The 17,767-nt window shown below is 47.9% G+C and overlaps 1 protein-coding gene across 1 annotated transcript in view; it reads right to left on the reverse strand.

The window, feature by feature from the left end:
- Nucleotides 1–5,224: 5,224 nt before the first annotated feature.
- Nucleotides 5,225–17,767, reverse strand: part of IMPACT (impact RWD domain protein) — a 58,699-nt gene continuing 46,156 nt past the window's right edge. Inside the window, exons 10-11 of the mRNA XM_069731207.1 lie at nt 9,105–9,239; nt 5,225–5,624 (exon numbers count right to left, since the gene is read on the reverse strand). Coding sequence (XP_069587308.1) covers nt 5,553–5,624; nt 9,105–9,239 — 207 coding nt within the window. The 3' untranslated portion in view covers nt 5,225–5,552. The remainder of the gene's footprint in view (nt 5,625–9,104; nt 9,240–17,767) is intronic.

The following is a 17,767-nucleotide window of genomic DNA, read 5'->3' on the forward strand; positions in this document are numbered from 1 at the left end:
ACCTCCAGGCCAGGAGCACCAAGATGGCGGCGGTGGGCGGAGCTTGCCGTGATAATCGGGCGGGAGAAAAGCCCACCCGAGGGAAAGGAAGTGGGAGGAGACGCGGCGCCGGAAGTAGGCCCCGGTAGAAGCCGGGGCCTAAATTTGAGGCCAGTGGCCGCCATGTAGGGCTGCGGCGGCGGGTAAAGTGCAGACCCCGGGAAAAGCGGCGCGGTTGCCTGCAAGGCTGCCGCGCCGTGGCAAAAGGGCACAGTGTGGCCGGAGGAGGAAGCCGAAAGTAGGCCCCGGTAGAAGCCGGGGCCTAAATTTGAGGCCGGTGGCGGCCAGGAAGGGCCGCTGTGGCGGGTAAAGTGCAGACGCCGGGAAAAGCGGCGCGGTTGCCTGCAAGGCCGCCGCGCCAAAAGGGCACAGTGAGGCCGGAGCAGGAAGCGGCGCGGTGCCAGCAAAGCCGCCGCGCCAGAAGAAACGGTGCAGCCGTAGGAGAAAGGGGCGCGGCTGCCAGCGAGAAAAGAATAGTGCGGCCGTAAGAGGGAATCGGCGCGGCTACCTATAAGGACAGAAACAGTGCGGCCGCAGGGCCGCCGCACCGGGCCAGAGCACAATGCGGCCGGGGGAAAAAGGGCAGCGTGGCCGCCATAGTAGCGCGGCTGCCACACGAATGGGGCGAAGACCCCCACCCCATGAGAAAATGAAAACCAGGTCAAGGCAGCCTGGAAAAATATCCTAAGGGACCCCCAAATGACTGCCCTGGAAGGACTCAGAGGTACTTTGGAATACTTACCTAAAACATCCCACGCCGTCCTTACTAACCTCATTCTGGGGAAAATATCAGACGTCCAGGGAGCTGATGGACGTCCTCGTCTCCTCCAACCGACAGGCTCTGGTGGGCGAGTGGGTGGGGGACGGAGGCAGGACCGGACTTCTAAGCACGCTTGTGTGCTAGGATCTTGGTCCTGGTGGGGGATCTATGAGGATACGGGGTGACAGTACACGCCGTACTCATAGTCCATAATGTGGGACTACAGGTGTGACTGTTCACCCTGTATCCCTCCAGAAAACCTGAAAAGGAACGACGCACATTGAGGTAGATATGGGTCTAATGAAAGACCCGTGTCCACCTCCTACTGACACTAAGCTAAACTGAATATCTTTCTTCCTGTCAGTGGGGTGTACACTGCAGAGGAGGAGCCAACTTTTTTTATTTGCATAGTGTCAGCCTCCTAGTGGCAGCAGCATACACCCATGGTTCCTGTGTCCCCCAATGAAAGGCGATAGAGAAATGTTCGTCTTGAACTGTGAATCTTAGAAATCTTTGATGAGGCGATGACAGAACGGATCGATTCCATTCTGAAAAGTCGCACTCTGACAAAGTTGTTTAACAGTTTTAGGTCCAGTATGGTCCGCACTGTTCGGTCTTTTTTGGGTACTACAAAAAGGTTAGAGTAAAAACCCTTGAACCTTTTGTTTTGTGGAACTGGGATAATGACCCCGTCTCTTCTGAGGGCATTTAAGGCTCGGAAGAACGCTTCTGCCTTTGCTTTGGGAGAAGACGGGAAGAAATGCATTGGTGGGAGAGACAAAAACTCTATTTTGTATCCGGAGGACACTAGATCTCTGACCCGCTCATCATGAACGACCAAGAGCCAGACTTGACGGAACAAAAGCAGATGGCCGCCTACTTTGTTGGTGTCCCCGGATACCGCACTGAGTCATTGTGTAGAGGATCTGCGTGATCTGGGTCCCTTGGGTCCAGACTGTCTTGGCTTGCTTCTCCAGGAATGGGAGGGTCCATATGAGACCTGGGAACTTCTATCCCTGCGTTGGGCCCATCCTGGTCCCGAAGCGGTGGATGTAAAGGACCAGTTGGGATTGTAACAAAAAAATCGAGTCTGAGCTTGTTGTTGCCGGTTCAGAAAGGGTCAAACGGGCCTTTGCTGGGGAAGAAACGTACTCTTCCCTCCGGTAGCATTGGAGATTAGTTGATCAAGTTTTTCTCCAAATAAGCGACCGCTCTGATAGGACAAAGAGGTTAAAGACTTTTTGGAAGCAGAATCCGTGCACCAGTCTCTGAGCCATAGTGCCCTCCTAATGGTGATGGCGTTTGCTGCTGCTTGTGAAGCATAGTTAGCCACGACTAAAGAAGCGGACACCACAAAATCTCCAACCCGAGTTATCTGATTAGCGAGGCACGCCGCCTTGGGGGAGGTCATTTTCCTGAATGGCTACGGACACGACTTCAGCCCAGTGGGCCATAGCTTTAGCCACCCAGGTCGCGGCAAAGGATGGAAAAAGTGCCGCTCCAGAAGCCTCAAAGACTGAACAAGCAAGATTGCCAATTTGATGGTCAGTAGGATCTTTGACTGCGGCGCCTTTTCCTAGAGCATTGATAAAGTATAACCCCTGCTAGATGAAGAGATTTGTCCGTTGGAAGGGTTTTCCTCAACTAACAGACTGACGCCCTGACTACAGAAAGGGTCCCGAGAGAGTCTATAACTTTGGCCAAAGAATCCATAGACCATGAAAGAGAAGTGGCCCACTCAGGGGGACTAGGCTGGCTGGGGTTGGTATCAGTGACAGGTGGCTCCTGGGTAGTTACCAGGTCACAGGCCGTGCAAAACGCAGTATTGTGGCCCCTTGGCAAAGAAGCCTTGCAAGTGGTACATGACGCAAAAAACACAGTGTGTGTCTTGTTAGTCTTTTTGGAAGTCTTAGATTGAGACATAGTGTACCCTGTTTCTTTGCGTCCAGAGACATAGATAGAGGGAGGATGTACGTGCAGAGGAAGGGTTAAGCTAAAATTCTGCAGCTTACCCAGGTCCTGTGTCTTGAGTCCCCGGCCTTACACCACCGAGCCTGTCAGGAGCTGGGGAATGGGTCGGAGCCCTGCGTCAGGGACAGGGAAGGAGTTGGAGCGGTGTAGAGAGAACGCCACCGGACACTGAGACACCTCCCAGCGACCAGGACCCCTCTGAACCTACGCAATCAATTGCAGTCCTACTCACATGTAGCAGAGCCGGTGCTGCAGGCTGGTATTCACTCTCAAACCACCAACATCATAGACAAGGGGGCAGGAGAGAGTCTTTCTGCGCCTTCCATCATCCGCTAAGTCAGTGGTGATGCAGTGGGGGATGCACAGATGCCATAGTGGGGGCCTCAGTATTGGGCAGAATGTCCGGCTATAGGCCTGGCTCCAGGAAAGGATATATGGAGGCGACACTCCATGTGGTCGCCTGCTGCTGGTATGGGGAGATCGGGACTCGAAGGAACCGTCGCCCCTGAAGTGAGCTAAGGCATGGCTTCCCACGTCGCAGGAGAGGGTACGGGGAGGAACTCTCTGCATTCTCGCCTGTTCATGATTCGGGGGAGATCGGAACCTTGAAAGGATCGTCGCCCCCTTCAAAAATAAAAATTTACAGAAAAGTAAAATAAAAACCCAAGTGGACCCAAGTGGATCCTACAGACACTAAGCAAGAACTGATTCACTTAGAGCCAGCAGGAGGGTGTAAACTGCAGAGGAGGAGTTAATCTTTCTGTATTCACTCAGTGTCCTCCTAGTGGCAGCAGCATGACACCCATGGTCCTGTGTCCCACAATGAGGCGTAGGAGAAATATTATTATAATAATGTTACGCAGTTGATCTTTCCTAACTCCAGAAGAAGCAACATTCTCCTTTCAACATTATGGCAAGCAATACTGAGGCAATAAGCAGTTTACAAGCTTGAACTGTACTTAATATATCGAGGAGGGATGTTGTCACATTAATAGGAGTCTGAAGGAACCCAATCCGAACAGTCATCATGTGAGGGATCAGTTTGGAAGTAGGAATTTTGTTTTTGTTCCAGTACTATGAATTGTCAATGTAATTTTGGAGTTCCTGCTTAATACTCTCTCTGAAACATTAAAAACATTGTCCAAATCTCAGACAACTCCTTCTCAATCCCTATGTGTTCCCCAGTAAAATAATAACATCTATACTCACTTTCAGTGCAGTTCCAGTGTTGTTGGTATTGGCTCTCTCAGGGACTGAGAGCTGCTGCTCTCTTATTTCCTCCAGATTTGTCCAAAGGCAGGGAGAGTGAAGCAGCTGCTGATTGGTGCCAGAAATCGCGTGACATAACGTCAAACAATACCTGCGAGAGCCAGTGCTGATACCACTGGAGAGGCGCCGACACCGGTGGTGAGTATAAGTGTTATTTTAGGGATTGAGAAAGGGTTTTCCAAGTAGTGGACAACTTCTTTAATCCACGTTTGACATTGGGCCTAATAGTACGCCGATGTCGGACTCCCCCTGTTGCTCAGCGTCGGAGTCCGCACTTTTCCGGGCACAAACAGCTGACATGTGCCTGCAAAAGCCGCAGTTGGAATCGCGATCATTGCTGCTGTCAATTCCTGACAGCTGCATTTAACTTGCGCTTACTGGAAGTGCGTTGCTAATCCCGCCCATTGGTGACCCCGTCACATGATCGCGGGTCACAGATAGGTCATCATGACAACTAGAGGTCTGCAGCAGACCTGTGGTGAGCGCGCATAGCAAGTGAGCATTTCTGAGACACACAGGTGATCGGATCATCGCCTGTGTGTAGCAGAGGCGATCTCCTATGGAGACTACTGAAGCAGACTAAAAGTAAAAAAAATGTTTTAAAAAATATTGAAAAAAAATAAAAAAAAATATAAAAGTTCAAATCACCCCCCTTTCGCCCCATTCAAACTAAAACAATTAAAAAAATATACACATATTTGGTATCGCTACGTTCAGAATCGCCCGATCAATCAATAGAAAAAAAGAATTAACTCCATTGCTAAACAGTGTAATGATAAAAATTTCAAAACATCGAAAATACTTTTTTTTGTTCGCCGCTACATTGCAATAAAATACAATAATGGGCGACCAAAAGATAGTATCTAACCCAAAATGGTATCAATAAAAACATCAGCTCGAACAAAAAATAAGACCTCACCCAGCCCAAGATCACAAAAAAATGGACTTTTTAGCAATTTCACCGCAATTGTAATTTTTTTTCCTGCTTTCCAGTACAAGATAAGGTAGAACAAATCATGTTGTTCAAAAGTACAACTTATTTCGCAAAAGACAGGCCCTCTCTTGGCAATTTTGAAAAATAAGAAAGTTATGGCTCTGGGAAGAAGGGGAAGCTAAAAATGAAAACGCAAAAACTGAAATATCTCTGGTCGTTAAGGGGTTAAAACAGAACAATAAGTACAAATATATTGTTTGAATATTTAAAGCATAGCTTAATCCAAACATTTACCTAACATAGTTTTTAAGGTTAACCAATACAAAATATCTCACAACAGAGTATACAAGATAGCAGAAGACATGCATATATAGTAATGCTATAACTTTTCTCCAACCACATCCAAAACCTTTTTTTTAAATGTGGGTAATAATATGCTTTTCATTTTTTTTCCTTTACAGTCTTTAATAACTGTTTTGAATGTCATGAATTATATTTTAAGCAAAGAACCATAAAACACAGAGATCTTCATCAAGATATAATCCAAATTTGAGCACAATGTTTTTTCTTTATGAAAGATTAATGTTCTATTCTCTTCTTATTTTCTTTAGTGAGATTTTTGCTCTTTCCAGCATGCTTTCCAGAATGGTCCTAAAAAAATAAGAGTAACATACCATAATTAACACTAGCTATAAAATAATAGTTATAGAGTTCAGTTATTAAACAAGTCTTCACATTTTTTTATAACTTTTCATAGCTGATTTAGTTTATCAATTCTGTAGTAACCTTTCCAAAACTGCATATATTCCATATACAGTAAAGCAATCAGTCTATATAGTGAGGAAAATAAGTATTTGACACACTGAAGATTTTGCAAGTTTTCCCACCTACAAAGAATGAAGAGGTCTGTAACTTTAATTGTAGGGACAATTCACCTGTGAGAGACAGAAACTTCCAGAAAATCCCTTTGTTTGATTTTTACATAATTAAATTGCATTTTATTACATGAAATAAGTACTGCATTTTTAGGACTATAAGACACACCTAGGTTTTAGAGGAGTAAATTAGGGAAAAAAATTGAAGCAAAAAATGTGGTATATTATGTACTTAATATCCCCTATCCTGTTATATATCTATATATATATATAATTGCCTAAGGGGTACTTAATAATAATCTTTATTTTTATATAGCGCTAACATATTCCGCAGCGCTTTACAGTTTGCACACATTATCATCACTGTCCCCGATGGGAGAGAACATACAAACTCTTTGCAGATGTTGTCCAAGGAGGGATTAGAGCCCAGGACCCCAGCGCTGCAAGGCTACAGTGCTATCCACTGAGCCACCGTGCTGCCCCACTTCCGTCTGTCTGTCTGTAACTTCCGTAACGGAAATCCTGGGTAGCTGATTGATCGCGGCTGGCTGCCGTGACCAATCAGCGAGATAGGGGTGGGAGTTAAACACCGCTTCACTTTTTACTATTGATGCTGCCTATGCAGCATCAATAGTAAAAACATAGAATGTTAGAAATAATAAAAAAACAAAAAACATTATATTCTCATTTTCCGAAGACGGCCGCAGCCTTTCCCGCTCCTCGCGCTCCGGTCCCAAGAATGCATTGCGGCAATGACTCGAGATCACGTAGCGGTCTTGCGAGATGATGACGTAGCGGTCACGCGAGACCGCTACATGATCACGGGTTATTGCCAAAAGGCATTACTGAGAACGGAGCGTCGCGAAGAGCATCGGTAAAGGCCTCGGCTGACGGAAGGTGAGTATATAACTATTTTTTATTTTAATTGCTTTTTTTAACGGATATGGTGCCCACATTGCTATATACTATGTGGGCTGTGTTATATAGTACGTGGGCTGTGTTATATAGTACATGGGCTGTGCTATATACTACGTGCCTGTGCAATATAGTACGTGGCTGTGTTATATACTGCATGGGTTGTGCTATATACTAAGTGCCTGTGCAATATAGTACGTGGCTGTGTTATATACTACATGGGCTGTGCTATATACTACGTGCCTGTGCAATACAGTACGTGGCTGTTATATACTGCATGGGCTGTGCTATATACTACGCGGGCTGTGCAATCTACTACCTGGGCTGTGCTATATACTACGTGCCTGTGCAATATAGTACGTGGCTGTGGTATATACTACATGGGCTGTGTTATATACTACGTGGCTGTGCTATATACTATGTGGCTGTGCTATATACTACGTGGCTCTGCTATATACTACGTGGGCTGTGCAATATACTACATGGCCGTGCTATATACTACGGAGCTGTGTTATATACTACGTGGGCTGTGCAATATATTACGTGGGCTGTGCAATATACTACGTGGGCTGTGTTATATACTACGTGGCTGTGTTATATACTGCGTGGGCTGTGTTATATTCTGCATGGGCTGTGTTATATACTGCGTGGGCTGTGCAATATACTACGTGACTATGCTATATACTACGTGGGCTGTTATATACTACTATACTACGTGGCTATGCTATATACTACGTGGGCTGTGTTATATACTATGTGACTGTGCATTCTAGAATACCCGATGCGTTAGAATCGGGCCACCATCTAGTGGTGTATATATATGCGTTAAGATGCGACCAAAATAGAAGTTTCTGGTACCAACTCCATTCGCTGTGTTTGGAAGAAGAAGAAGGATGAGTACAACCCCAAGAACACCGTCCCAACTTTGAAGCATGGTAGAGAAACATCATAATTTGGGGGTGCTTTTCTGCAAAGGGCACAGGACAACTGCACCGCATTGAATGGAGGATGGATGGGGTCATGTATCGCAAGAGAGCATTGAAGAAGGGTTGTGACTGGGTCTTCTGGCATGACAATGACTAGAAACACACAAGAAGGGCTAAGGAATGTCTCCATAAGAATCATTTCAAGGTCCTGGAGTGGCCTAGCCAGTCTCCAGACCTGAACCCAATAGAAAATCTTTGGCGGGAAGTGAAACTCTATGTTGCCCAGCAACAGCCCCAAAACCTGAAAGATCTGAAGAAGACCTGTATGGAAAAGTGGGCCAAAATCTCTTCTGCAGTGTGTGCAAACCTGGTCAAGAACTACTGGAAACGTATGACCTCCGTAATTGCAAACAAAGTTTTCTGTACCAAATATTAAGTTCTGTTTTTCTATTGTATCAAATACTTATTTCATGCAATAAAATGCAAATTAATTATGTAACAATCATACAATGTAATTTTCTGGATTTTTTTAGATTCTGTCTCACAGTTGAAGTGTACCTACAATAAAAATTACAGACGTCTCCATTCTTTGTAGGAGGGAAAACTTGCAAAATCGGCAGTGTATCAAATACTTATTTTCCCCACTGAATATCATTGGCGGTGGTATTTGGGGGCTGTAATATCAGTTTTACAATATTTTTGTCAGTGACTGTGAAGCTCTCCTGTAAGTGGCTCCTCCCCTGCATCACTGCTGACTCTCTAGGCATGCAATGGGGGCCAAGTCAACTGGGGTGCATAAACATGGCTTCACTGTGCATTCCCAGGGAGGAGCAGGATTTGCAAAGAGCCATTAGGAGCATATCAAAAAGTAGATATAGGGTACAATAAAACTATTATGGTGGTTTGACTTTATGTCACGCATCCAGCCTGCAACACAATCGCAGGGTGCCTATGGGCAGTGATAACAGTCAGAGGTCTGCTGAAGACTCCAGTGTCTACTATTACAGTGCTCCTACGAAAATCAGCATGTGGTACTAAGTCTGGTATCCCTGTAAATGGAATAACCAGGTCATTTTAACCACACAATGAGAGTTGTAGAAACTAAATCCAAAAAAACAATTGTGGAATTGTGTTTTTTTTTTTTTTTTTTACAATTTCAGTGCAATTTTTCCCATTTTTCAGTACATTGAATGGTAAAATTAATGGCATTACTCAAAATTAAAACTCATCCTGCACAAAAGTCCTAATAAGGATATGTGGAAAAATAAAAAAAAATTATGGCTCTTGGAAGAAAGAGAGGAGAAAGCGAAACTACAAAAATGGAAAACTGCCTAGTCAGAAAGTAAAAAAAAAAAGACATCATTAAGAAATTTATGTCACGTCAATTTTTTTCATTAAATTATTTAAACACTTACTGCAGAGTTTGTGTAGTGATGTTCTATGAGTATGTTTCGTGCACAGTTGTTAATATGTTTGAAGCGATCAGGTCCTAGAAGGATTCCTCCATACCATCGTGACACAACTACTAACACATTTCTGGCATCCAAAATCTAAAAATATATAATAAAAAATGCTGTTAAAAATCAGGAAAAAAACACTTTATATATTATGTAGTGGAAATTTCAGACATGTAGCAACTATTATATTTTATGGCGTATTCTTTTTCTTGTATGCGCCAGAAAAGATCCCATTTACCATGCCAAAAACAGGATTTTTGGTTGCTTACCGTAAAATCTGTTTCTCGGAGCCTTCATTGGGGGACACAGGAACCATGGGTGTATGCTGCTGCCACTAGGAGGCTGACACTATGCAAATAAAAAAGTCAGCTCCTCCCCTGCAGTGTACACCCTACCGACAGGAAGTAGGATATTCAGTTAGTGAGAAAGCAGTAGGAGAAGCAACGTGTAAAAGAGAAAGAATAATAATATAATAATAATAAACTTTATCTATATAGCGCCAACAAACTCCACGGCGCTTCACAGATCAACAGTTTCAAACACTCAAAGAGTGTTCAAAGAACTCAAACGTATACAGTAAACAGAGCTGTTCAACTTGGGAGGGTGCTGTGTCCCCCAATGAAGGCTCCGAGAAACAGATTTTACGGTAAGCAACCAAAAATCCTGTTTTCTCTATCGCCTTTCATTGGGGGACACAGGAACCATGGGACGTCCCAAAGCAGTCCCTGGGGTGGGAACAGCAGAAAAACTCCATTCAGGTCGGAGGAATCACCACTGCCGCCTGCAAGATCCTTCCGCCTAGGCTGGCAACTGCCGAAGCGTAGGTATGGAGCTTATAACCCCTTGGCAAAGGAGTGACCGGAACACTAGGTTTCCACCTAGCAAAGATGTAGGGCGGATGCCCCATGGTGTACCGCCCAGGAGGCGCCCACTGCCCGGAGCAGAGTGAGGAGTCACTCTGTTCTTGATCCGGTGAGCCTCCAGAATGGCAGGTCTGATCCAGAGAACAATCGTAATCTTGGAAGCCGGCAGGCCTCTTGGCGTACCGTCTGGAATGACAAAGGACAGACCTTCTTCCTAAAGAAGGCGGCCCTACACAAATAGATCCTCACCGCCCTGACCAGGTCTAGCCTGTTCAGAGAATGCCCCAGAGAATCGATCGGAGCAGGACAAAGGTGGGAAGGACGATCTTATTCAAGTAAAAGGAGGACACCACCCTGGGAAGAAAAGGCGACGAAGGCCGTAAAACTACCCTATCCTGGTGAAAAACCAAGAAAGGGGCGATAGGAGAGAGCCACCAACTCCGAGATGCGTGGAGATGGCCACCAGCAAAGCCACCTTGCAGGACAGAGCAGACAGTGAGGCTCATGGAGAGGCTCAAGGGAGAAAGTCCACCGAGCCTCCAGAACAAGACTGAGGTCCCAGGGATCCACGGAAGTGTGGTACGAGGGAGCCGCATGCGCTACTGAAGAAAGGTCCTGATCTGAGAACGGGACGGATATAAATCTTCGTACCGTGATAGCCAGTAGCAAAGGACCTCTGAAAAGGGACTTCAGAAAAAGGATGGAAAGGGTTGCTATCTGACCCTTCAGAAAACTAAGGGCAAGGCCAGCATCAAGTCCCACCTAGAGAGAACGGCCAAAAAGGAAGGTTTCAACAGCAAAGCTGTTAACCTGAGACACCAAGAATTCTGCGGCAGATGGGTCCCTAGTACAGAAGATCTGACCTGACTGGGGCCTCCAGTGAGAGTCCGCGAGGAGATAAACGATCTCAGCGAACCAGACCTTCTGGGCCAATCTGGTGCGGTCAGAATGACCGGCACCCCCTCCGCATAGATCTTCAACAGTCTGGGAAGAAAGGGGAGGGAGGAACAGAAAGGTAAGTACAAATGGCGACCCAGGAATGGTCAAGGTATCGGTATCCACCACAAGAGGATTGCGGAGTTGGAAACAAAACGGTGGACTCTTCCTAAGCAGTCGGGCCGCCAGGAGATCGGTGTCTGGAATTCCTCATCCAAGGAAAATTTGAAGGAAGACCTCCTGAGTCGGGACCCCTGTCCTGCCGCAAGGCCCTCACGGCAGAGAAAACACTGCGGCCTAGTTGTCCACGTCGGGGATATACACTGTGGATAGTGCTGAAACCGTCGCCTCTGCCCAGAGGATCCTGGATACCTCCGCCATAGCCAAGAGACTGATTCCCTCCCTGGCGATTGACATAAGCCACAGCCGAGGCATTGGACGTCTGGATTCTGACTGGCAGACGTCTGAGAAGCCTTTCCCAGTGACTCAGGGATAGAAGAAAGGCCCCTCTCTCAATGGTGTTGATCGGCGGAGAGGACCCTTGCTCCAACCAACGCCCCCTTCAATGACGGATGGCGAGAAAACGCACCCCAGCCGGGAAGGCTGGTGACCGTCGTCACCACCTGCCTTGGGGAGGACCGGACATGAGGAATGAGAGGGGATGACAGCCACCAGTTGAGAGGCTATTAGAATCTGATGGAAAGTCGGATTGGAGGGTCCAGAGACAGCACAGACATGTCCCACTGAGGAAGGATGGCCTGCTGAAGTGGTCCCAAGTGGAACCGCGCAAAAGAGAACGCTTACGGAGCTGTCACCATGCCTCACAGGACCGTCGTAGCTGAACGGAAGGAAGGCAGCCGAGGGCCCTGCAGAGAGCGAACTCTGTATGGAGAATTGCCCGCTTCTCAAGAAGAAAAACCCCTAGCGATGTCGAACAACATGCCTAAGAGGACGAGACGCTGACTCGGAACAAGACAAGACTTTGTTCTGTTGGCCAGCCACCAGAAACAGGACAGGGAGTCTAGGACGATGGTCAGACCCTCGGGGCCTGAGAGAGGGGCAGAGGCTTGATGAGGATTACTTCAAGGTATGGAATGAGCACTAAGGCCCCTGATCATCAAGGAAAATCAGGACATGGAGCAAGGCCTCTTGGATATCCGTGTAGCACAGGAAATCCTGTGGGTCCATGGAAGCCAGGACTGAACAGAGGAACTTCATCCTGAAATGCCGCATGCGGAACCTTCTGTTCACCAAGTTCAGAGACAGAAAGGGTCGAACTGCGCCGCTCTTCTTCGGCACTACAAGCAGGTTTGGATAGAAACCTGGGAAGCGTACCTGCTGTGGGACGGAAACAATAACCTCCGAACAAAGAAGGAAGGTAATGGACGCAAAGAAACCCAAGATCAGAGGAGGATTTTTAGAGGGCGGGATTCAAAGAAGCGATTCCGGGCCGCTAAGCGAACCCTATCTTGTATCCAGAGGATACCACCTCCCTGATCTAGGCGTCCTCCACCGAAGCTAGCCAAACATCCCTGAAAAAGGCAGGAGATGCCCGCCCAAACTGGAAGAAACGCTGGGCCGTTAGCACGAGTTATTATGCCGGAGAAGATCTGCCAGGTCTAGGCCTGGTGGACCAACCATGGGAGTTGCGGGCACACCGGGAAGAGATAGGCTTAAAGGAAAGCCTTTTCTCTAGCCAGACGAGATCGCAGTCTGTGTTAGCTAGAGGAATCTTCCGACGCCGCAAAACAGCGAAGGGACAAAGGGAACTCGTGCCTCCCGTGGCATCATTAATAATTTGTTCCCTCATGTAGCCAAAGAAACAGGCCCCCCGGAAGGGCTGTGTGTAGAGCCGAATATTCCGTCGGATGGCCACCATAATGCTGGATGCGTGAGCTGCACAAGCTGCGCATCTAGGGAGGCAGATACCAAATATTTCCCTGCATAGGAAATCCGGTCCGTCAGGTCGGCTAGCTCCCCCGGAGGAGCTTCAGGCGGGGTGCTCTTACAAGGCTGTTTGGTCCATCTATCCATGGTCCCTGAGACCCAGGTAGAGGCAATGGCCGAGGCACAAAGTAGAAGCAGCCGTTACAAAAGGCTGATTTTTCCAGCGGTTCTATAAAAGTATCCTTGGAACCCGTGCCAAGCTGATAGACAGTCTGGGAACTGACGAGTCCAGAATTGCCCACTTCCTGCCGAGGAATCAGTCCAGTTAGCGATGAGCTCAGGAGAGAAGGGATATAGGATGCCGAGACGCTTCCCTGTCTGCAAGCATCTGGTATGGCTCGCATTTCTCCTGGCAAGTACCACCACCTGTTCAGCGTGTGTGGGGCAAAGGTCCTGGAAAGTGGTTTGACCGTCTAAACGAAAACCGCCTATTCTGCGGGTTCCGTAGAGGTATCCATGATGCTTAGGGTCTGGTTGATCGCATCAATAAGGCTATCCAAGTCTGAAACTTCCTCTGCAAACATGACCGAGGAAGCCCGTCTCTCTCTCGATAGAGAGGAGGATCAGGAAGAGGGATCTCACCGGTCCAGACCGGAGGGCAAGATGGAGCGGGAAAGACAGGTGTCAGACGTCCATGGGGTTGATGGTGGACGTCATGGTCTCCTCCGACAGGCTCTGGAGGGCGAGTGGGTGGGGAATGGAGCTGGGACCGAACCTCTAAGCACGCTTGTGTGCTAGGATCATGGTCCTGCCGTCGGATCTATAAAGATACAGGGTGGCAGTACACGCCGTACTCATAGTCCATAATGTGGGATTGCAGGTGTGACTGTTCACCCTGTATCCCCCTGTTCTGTATCTCTTGTAGGCTGGACGGAGAATCCTGTGACCCACTAGCGATTGCGGACAGGCACGGATACCAAGGTCGTGACATCCTGGTGAGGTCCGCCCCAGACTGAGACAGAAGGAAAACCCACCCAGGGATAGGGGTCTCGGCCTCACCCGGGTTAGGGACTCCTGGACAGGGAGTTGCTGCAGCTGACAAGAGGAAGCAGGAGGACGGGGACGCTCTCCTTATAGGGTTAGGCCTGGGAGCAGACCCACTAAATGATGTCCGAAGGTTAGGGAAACAGGAGAGGGGAGTAATAGGCTGCATAGCAGAGCTACTCACAGTAATAGTAGGGTCCTGCAGACTGCTCCTGGCTGTAGCTGCGACCGGCATCATGGCACAGATCCAGGGCACCAGCGATGAGATGGCAACCTAAGGAGGATGCAGGGGACCCCGCCGGAGGAAATGTGTGCTGGGGAAAGAAAGGGCCTGGCTGCAGTCTGGAAGAACCGCAGAAGGAGACCGCTGAAAAGGGCGCTGGAACGTGCGCCCTGCTGCGATGTGGCGCTAAGCAGCGGTGTAGCAATCATGGGCCCAGGAGCACCAAGATGGCGCCGGTGGGCGGGGAGAAAAGAGATTGTCGGGCGGGAGAAAGCCCGCCCGAAGAAACCGGAAGTGGAGGAGCGCGGTACCGGAAGTAGGCCCCGGCAGAAGCCGGGACCTAAATTAGAGGCCGGCGCGCCGGTAGAAGAGGCCACGGCCCCGGAACAGTGCGCCGCAGAGCAGTGCGGCAGCCTGCCAGGGCCGCCCGAGGGAACGAAGAGTAGGGTCGCGGCGTCGGAAGTAGGCCCCGGCCGGAACCGGGGCCTAAATTAGAGGCCGGCGCCGCCGGATAAGAGAGCCGCGGCGCCGAAGCAGAACGCCGCAGGGAAAGAGCAGCGCAGCAGTCTGCCAAGGCCGCCGCGCAGGGACAGAAAAGCAATGTTGCCGACGAACAGTGCGGCCCAGGGGGAAGCGGTGCGGCAGACTGTCAGAGTGTCGCGCTGATGGCGGCAGAAGAAGAGACAGAACCAGCGTACCTAGCCTGACATCACCGCAGCTCAAAAGGGAGCGCTGCTGCCTGACCCGCTGCGATGCTATTCTGGGATTCCTAACATAAAAGTAAAAATCGTGCCTCAGGGACCTCTGCTCCCCCACACTGCGAGTGATCTGGGAAAAGGGAGCATGGAAAATACTCACCTAAACATCCCACGCCGTTACTAACCTGAGGGGGATGAGACGTCCATGGAGCTGGTGATGGACGTCCTCGTCACCTCCAACCGACAGGCTCTGGTGGGCGAGTGGGTGGGGGACGGAGCCAGGACCGGACTTCTGAGCACGCTTGTGTGCTAGGATCTTGGTCCTGGAGAGGGATCTATGAGGATACGGGGTGGCAGTACACGCCGTACTCATAGTCCGCTTTGTGGGATTACAGGTGTGACTAATCACCCTGTATCCCCTCCGGAAAAACCTGAAAAGGAACGACGCACATTGAGGTAGATAAGGGTCTAATGAAAGACCCGTGTCCACCTCCTACTGACACTAAGCTAAACTGAATATCCTACTTCCTGTCGGTAGGGTGTACACTGCAGGGGAGGAGCTGACTTTTTTATTTGCATAGTGTCAGCCTCCTAGTGGCAGCAGCATACACCCATGGTTCCTGTGTCCCCCAATGAAAGGCGATAGAGAAAGTACACTCTAAAACGGAACTTATCATCTGATTCATGCTGCCCAAACCGTGACAACATGAATCAGAGAAAATACAATACAGTTAGAGTATATTCCCATGGTAAGGAACCGACAGCGCTTTAGACGCAGCACATATCTGCTTCGTCCAAAGCGCTGCCGGCTTTTCAACGCAGGTGATTCCGCATGTGTTCATTGAACCGTGCGGAATCACCGCCCCCTATACATTGGACGGGTAATTTATCTTGCTGAGACTGAGCATCTCCGCAAGATAAATTGACATGCTGAGGTCTCGAAAGACGCGCCGCATGTCCGTCTTCGCAGGGAAGCTGGAGGCGTCCCTGCACGCATAGTGGAGATGGGATTTCTTCAAATCCCATCCACTATGCTGTAACATCTGGCCGCTGCGGGTTGGACGCTGCGGATGTATGCAGCGTCCAACCCACAGCGTTTACTATGGGAACATACCCTTAGATGCTCACAGACTGGTCAGGTCTTCCCACTTCTGTTGCAGATGATTGACAGATCTCTCTCTGTCGTATGCACGTGTGAAACTTGTCAATTACCTGGAGCAGAAGTGGGAAGAGCTGGCCAGGGGCAGAGCTATGGTCCCAGGCTGGAACTTCAAAGTATATTTTCTCTGCAAGTAAAGTCCAAAGAGTATATGTTGCCCAAACGTGCGTTGGGGCTGCAGAGACTTCTTATCTACAGGTGATCAGTCATGGAAGTGTCCATCTTTAATATATCACTGCCTGGCCTGGTAGAAAGAGGATAAATACATCCCACTGAAAGTGCAAATAGTGTTAGGCTCCATATCTATTCTCTACAATGTGAACTGTTATCACTCTGTACATTGTTGGTTACAGTCTCTGCTTTCTTTGATTATCAGTCACCTTGTTTTTATTTGTCATACCACATAATTATTTATATTCCTTGTTTAAAACAATAAACGTTTTTATTGGGCATCATATACTCTTTGGAATTTTCTTGCTCCTTTTGGGTGCTGTACTATTCAGTATTGGCATAATGGTTATCTTGTTGTAGTTATTATCATTACAAACATTTGCAGCAGCACTTGTCCTCTCATAGAGCTGTCAGCTCTGCTGCAGAGCTGTGTGTGATTATAACTGACACAACACATCAGTGTTGAACCTTGTCTCAATACCACGCAACATGCACATTTGTGATTGTCTTTTCACAGGACTGTTAGGTCTGCCCTGCCCCACACTGGCTGCCTGTGAGATGGAAGCTTAAGCACTATGAGAAGACTGCACCTTCAAATGTCTTTGCAATAAGATGAACTTCATTTCTGCTGTACTTTGTTAGCTCTGCAGAACTGTGTTTGCTCTGATCTCACTGTAGAGTTGTGTGTGATTATGAGAGCAAAGTTTCAGCCATTACTTATTTCACACTGGTAGTGACCCATTTAATGTAAATACGCTCAGAAGGATGATTTCTCATTCAAATCAGTGTCCAGCCCATATATTTTGACAGCTCATTTACATATAAAAAAGTGGATTTCTCTAGAGCAAGACATCAGATCACAAATATTAAGGTATAATTTTATTCAACATTTTATGACCTGCATGCCTGGGGTGCTGGAGATGCCAAGGGTGCTCAGGTAAGAAGAGGCTGCTCAGACTGCTGTCCCTTTACATCTGATCTAATACTGGAGAGGATAAGGTTGCTGAGCTTTCCATACTGCTGTTTACTGGACCTAATACTGGAGGTAACAGGGGTGCTGAAGTAAGAAGATGCTGCTCACACTGCTGTCCACCCTGTCTATCTGATCTAATACTGGAGATACTAGGGGTGCTGAGCAAAGAAGAGGCTGCTCACACTGCTGTCCACCCTGTTTATCTGAATGTCGAATGGCTGCTGTGAGTTAGATACAATTTTACAGTACATGATATAGGTCAACTCCAGATCACAGCAGCCATTTAACATTCAGAAAAATAGGTTTTACAGAAGTGTGAGCAGCCTATTTTTTAAGCATAAGTAAATAGTCATTTACTTGAGTTGGGATCTGGATACCCATATATTTAAAGGAGGATACAACTTGTATCTGCTGTAAAGAGGAGAAAGGACAAGAGGCAAAACAACAAATGTATGAGAGAGAGGAGAGAGAGAGAGAGAGAGAGGGAGTGATAGTGTGAGAATTTTTCCCCGGGTTGGAAAATGCCTCCGGGCATGCTCAAAAGTAAAAACAGGATCCGTCACTGGATTCCTGTGTTTCACAGTGTGCGGCCATAGATTCCCATTCTGTGGAACGACGTATGACGCAGGAGGCGTCCTGGCACGTTTTTCCACTTGTGAGGCTGTGG

Source organism: Ranitomeya imitator, chromosome 6, assembly GCF_032444005.1.
Source record: "Ranitomeya imitator isolate aRanImi1 chromosome 6, aRanImi1.pri, whole genome shotgun sequence".
Lineage (NCBI taxonomy): Eukaryota > Metazoa > Chordata > Amphibia > Anura > Dendrobatidae > Ranitomeya > Ranitomeya imitator.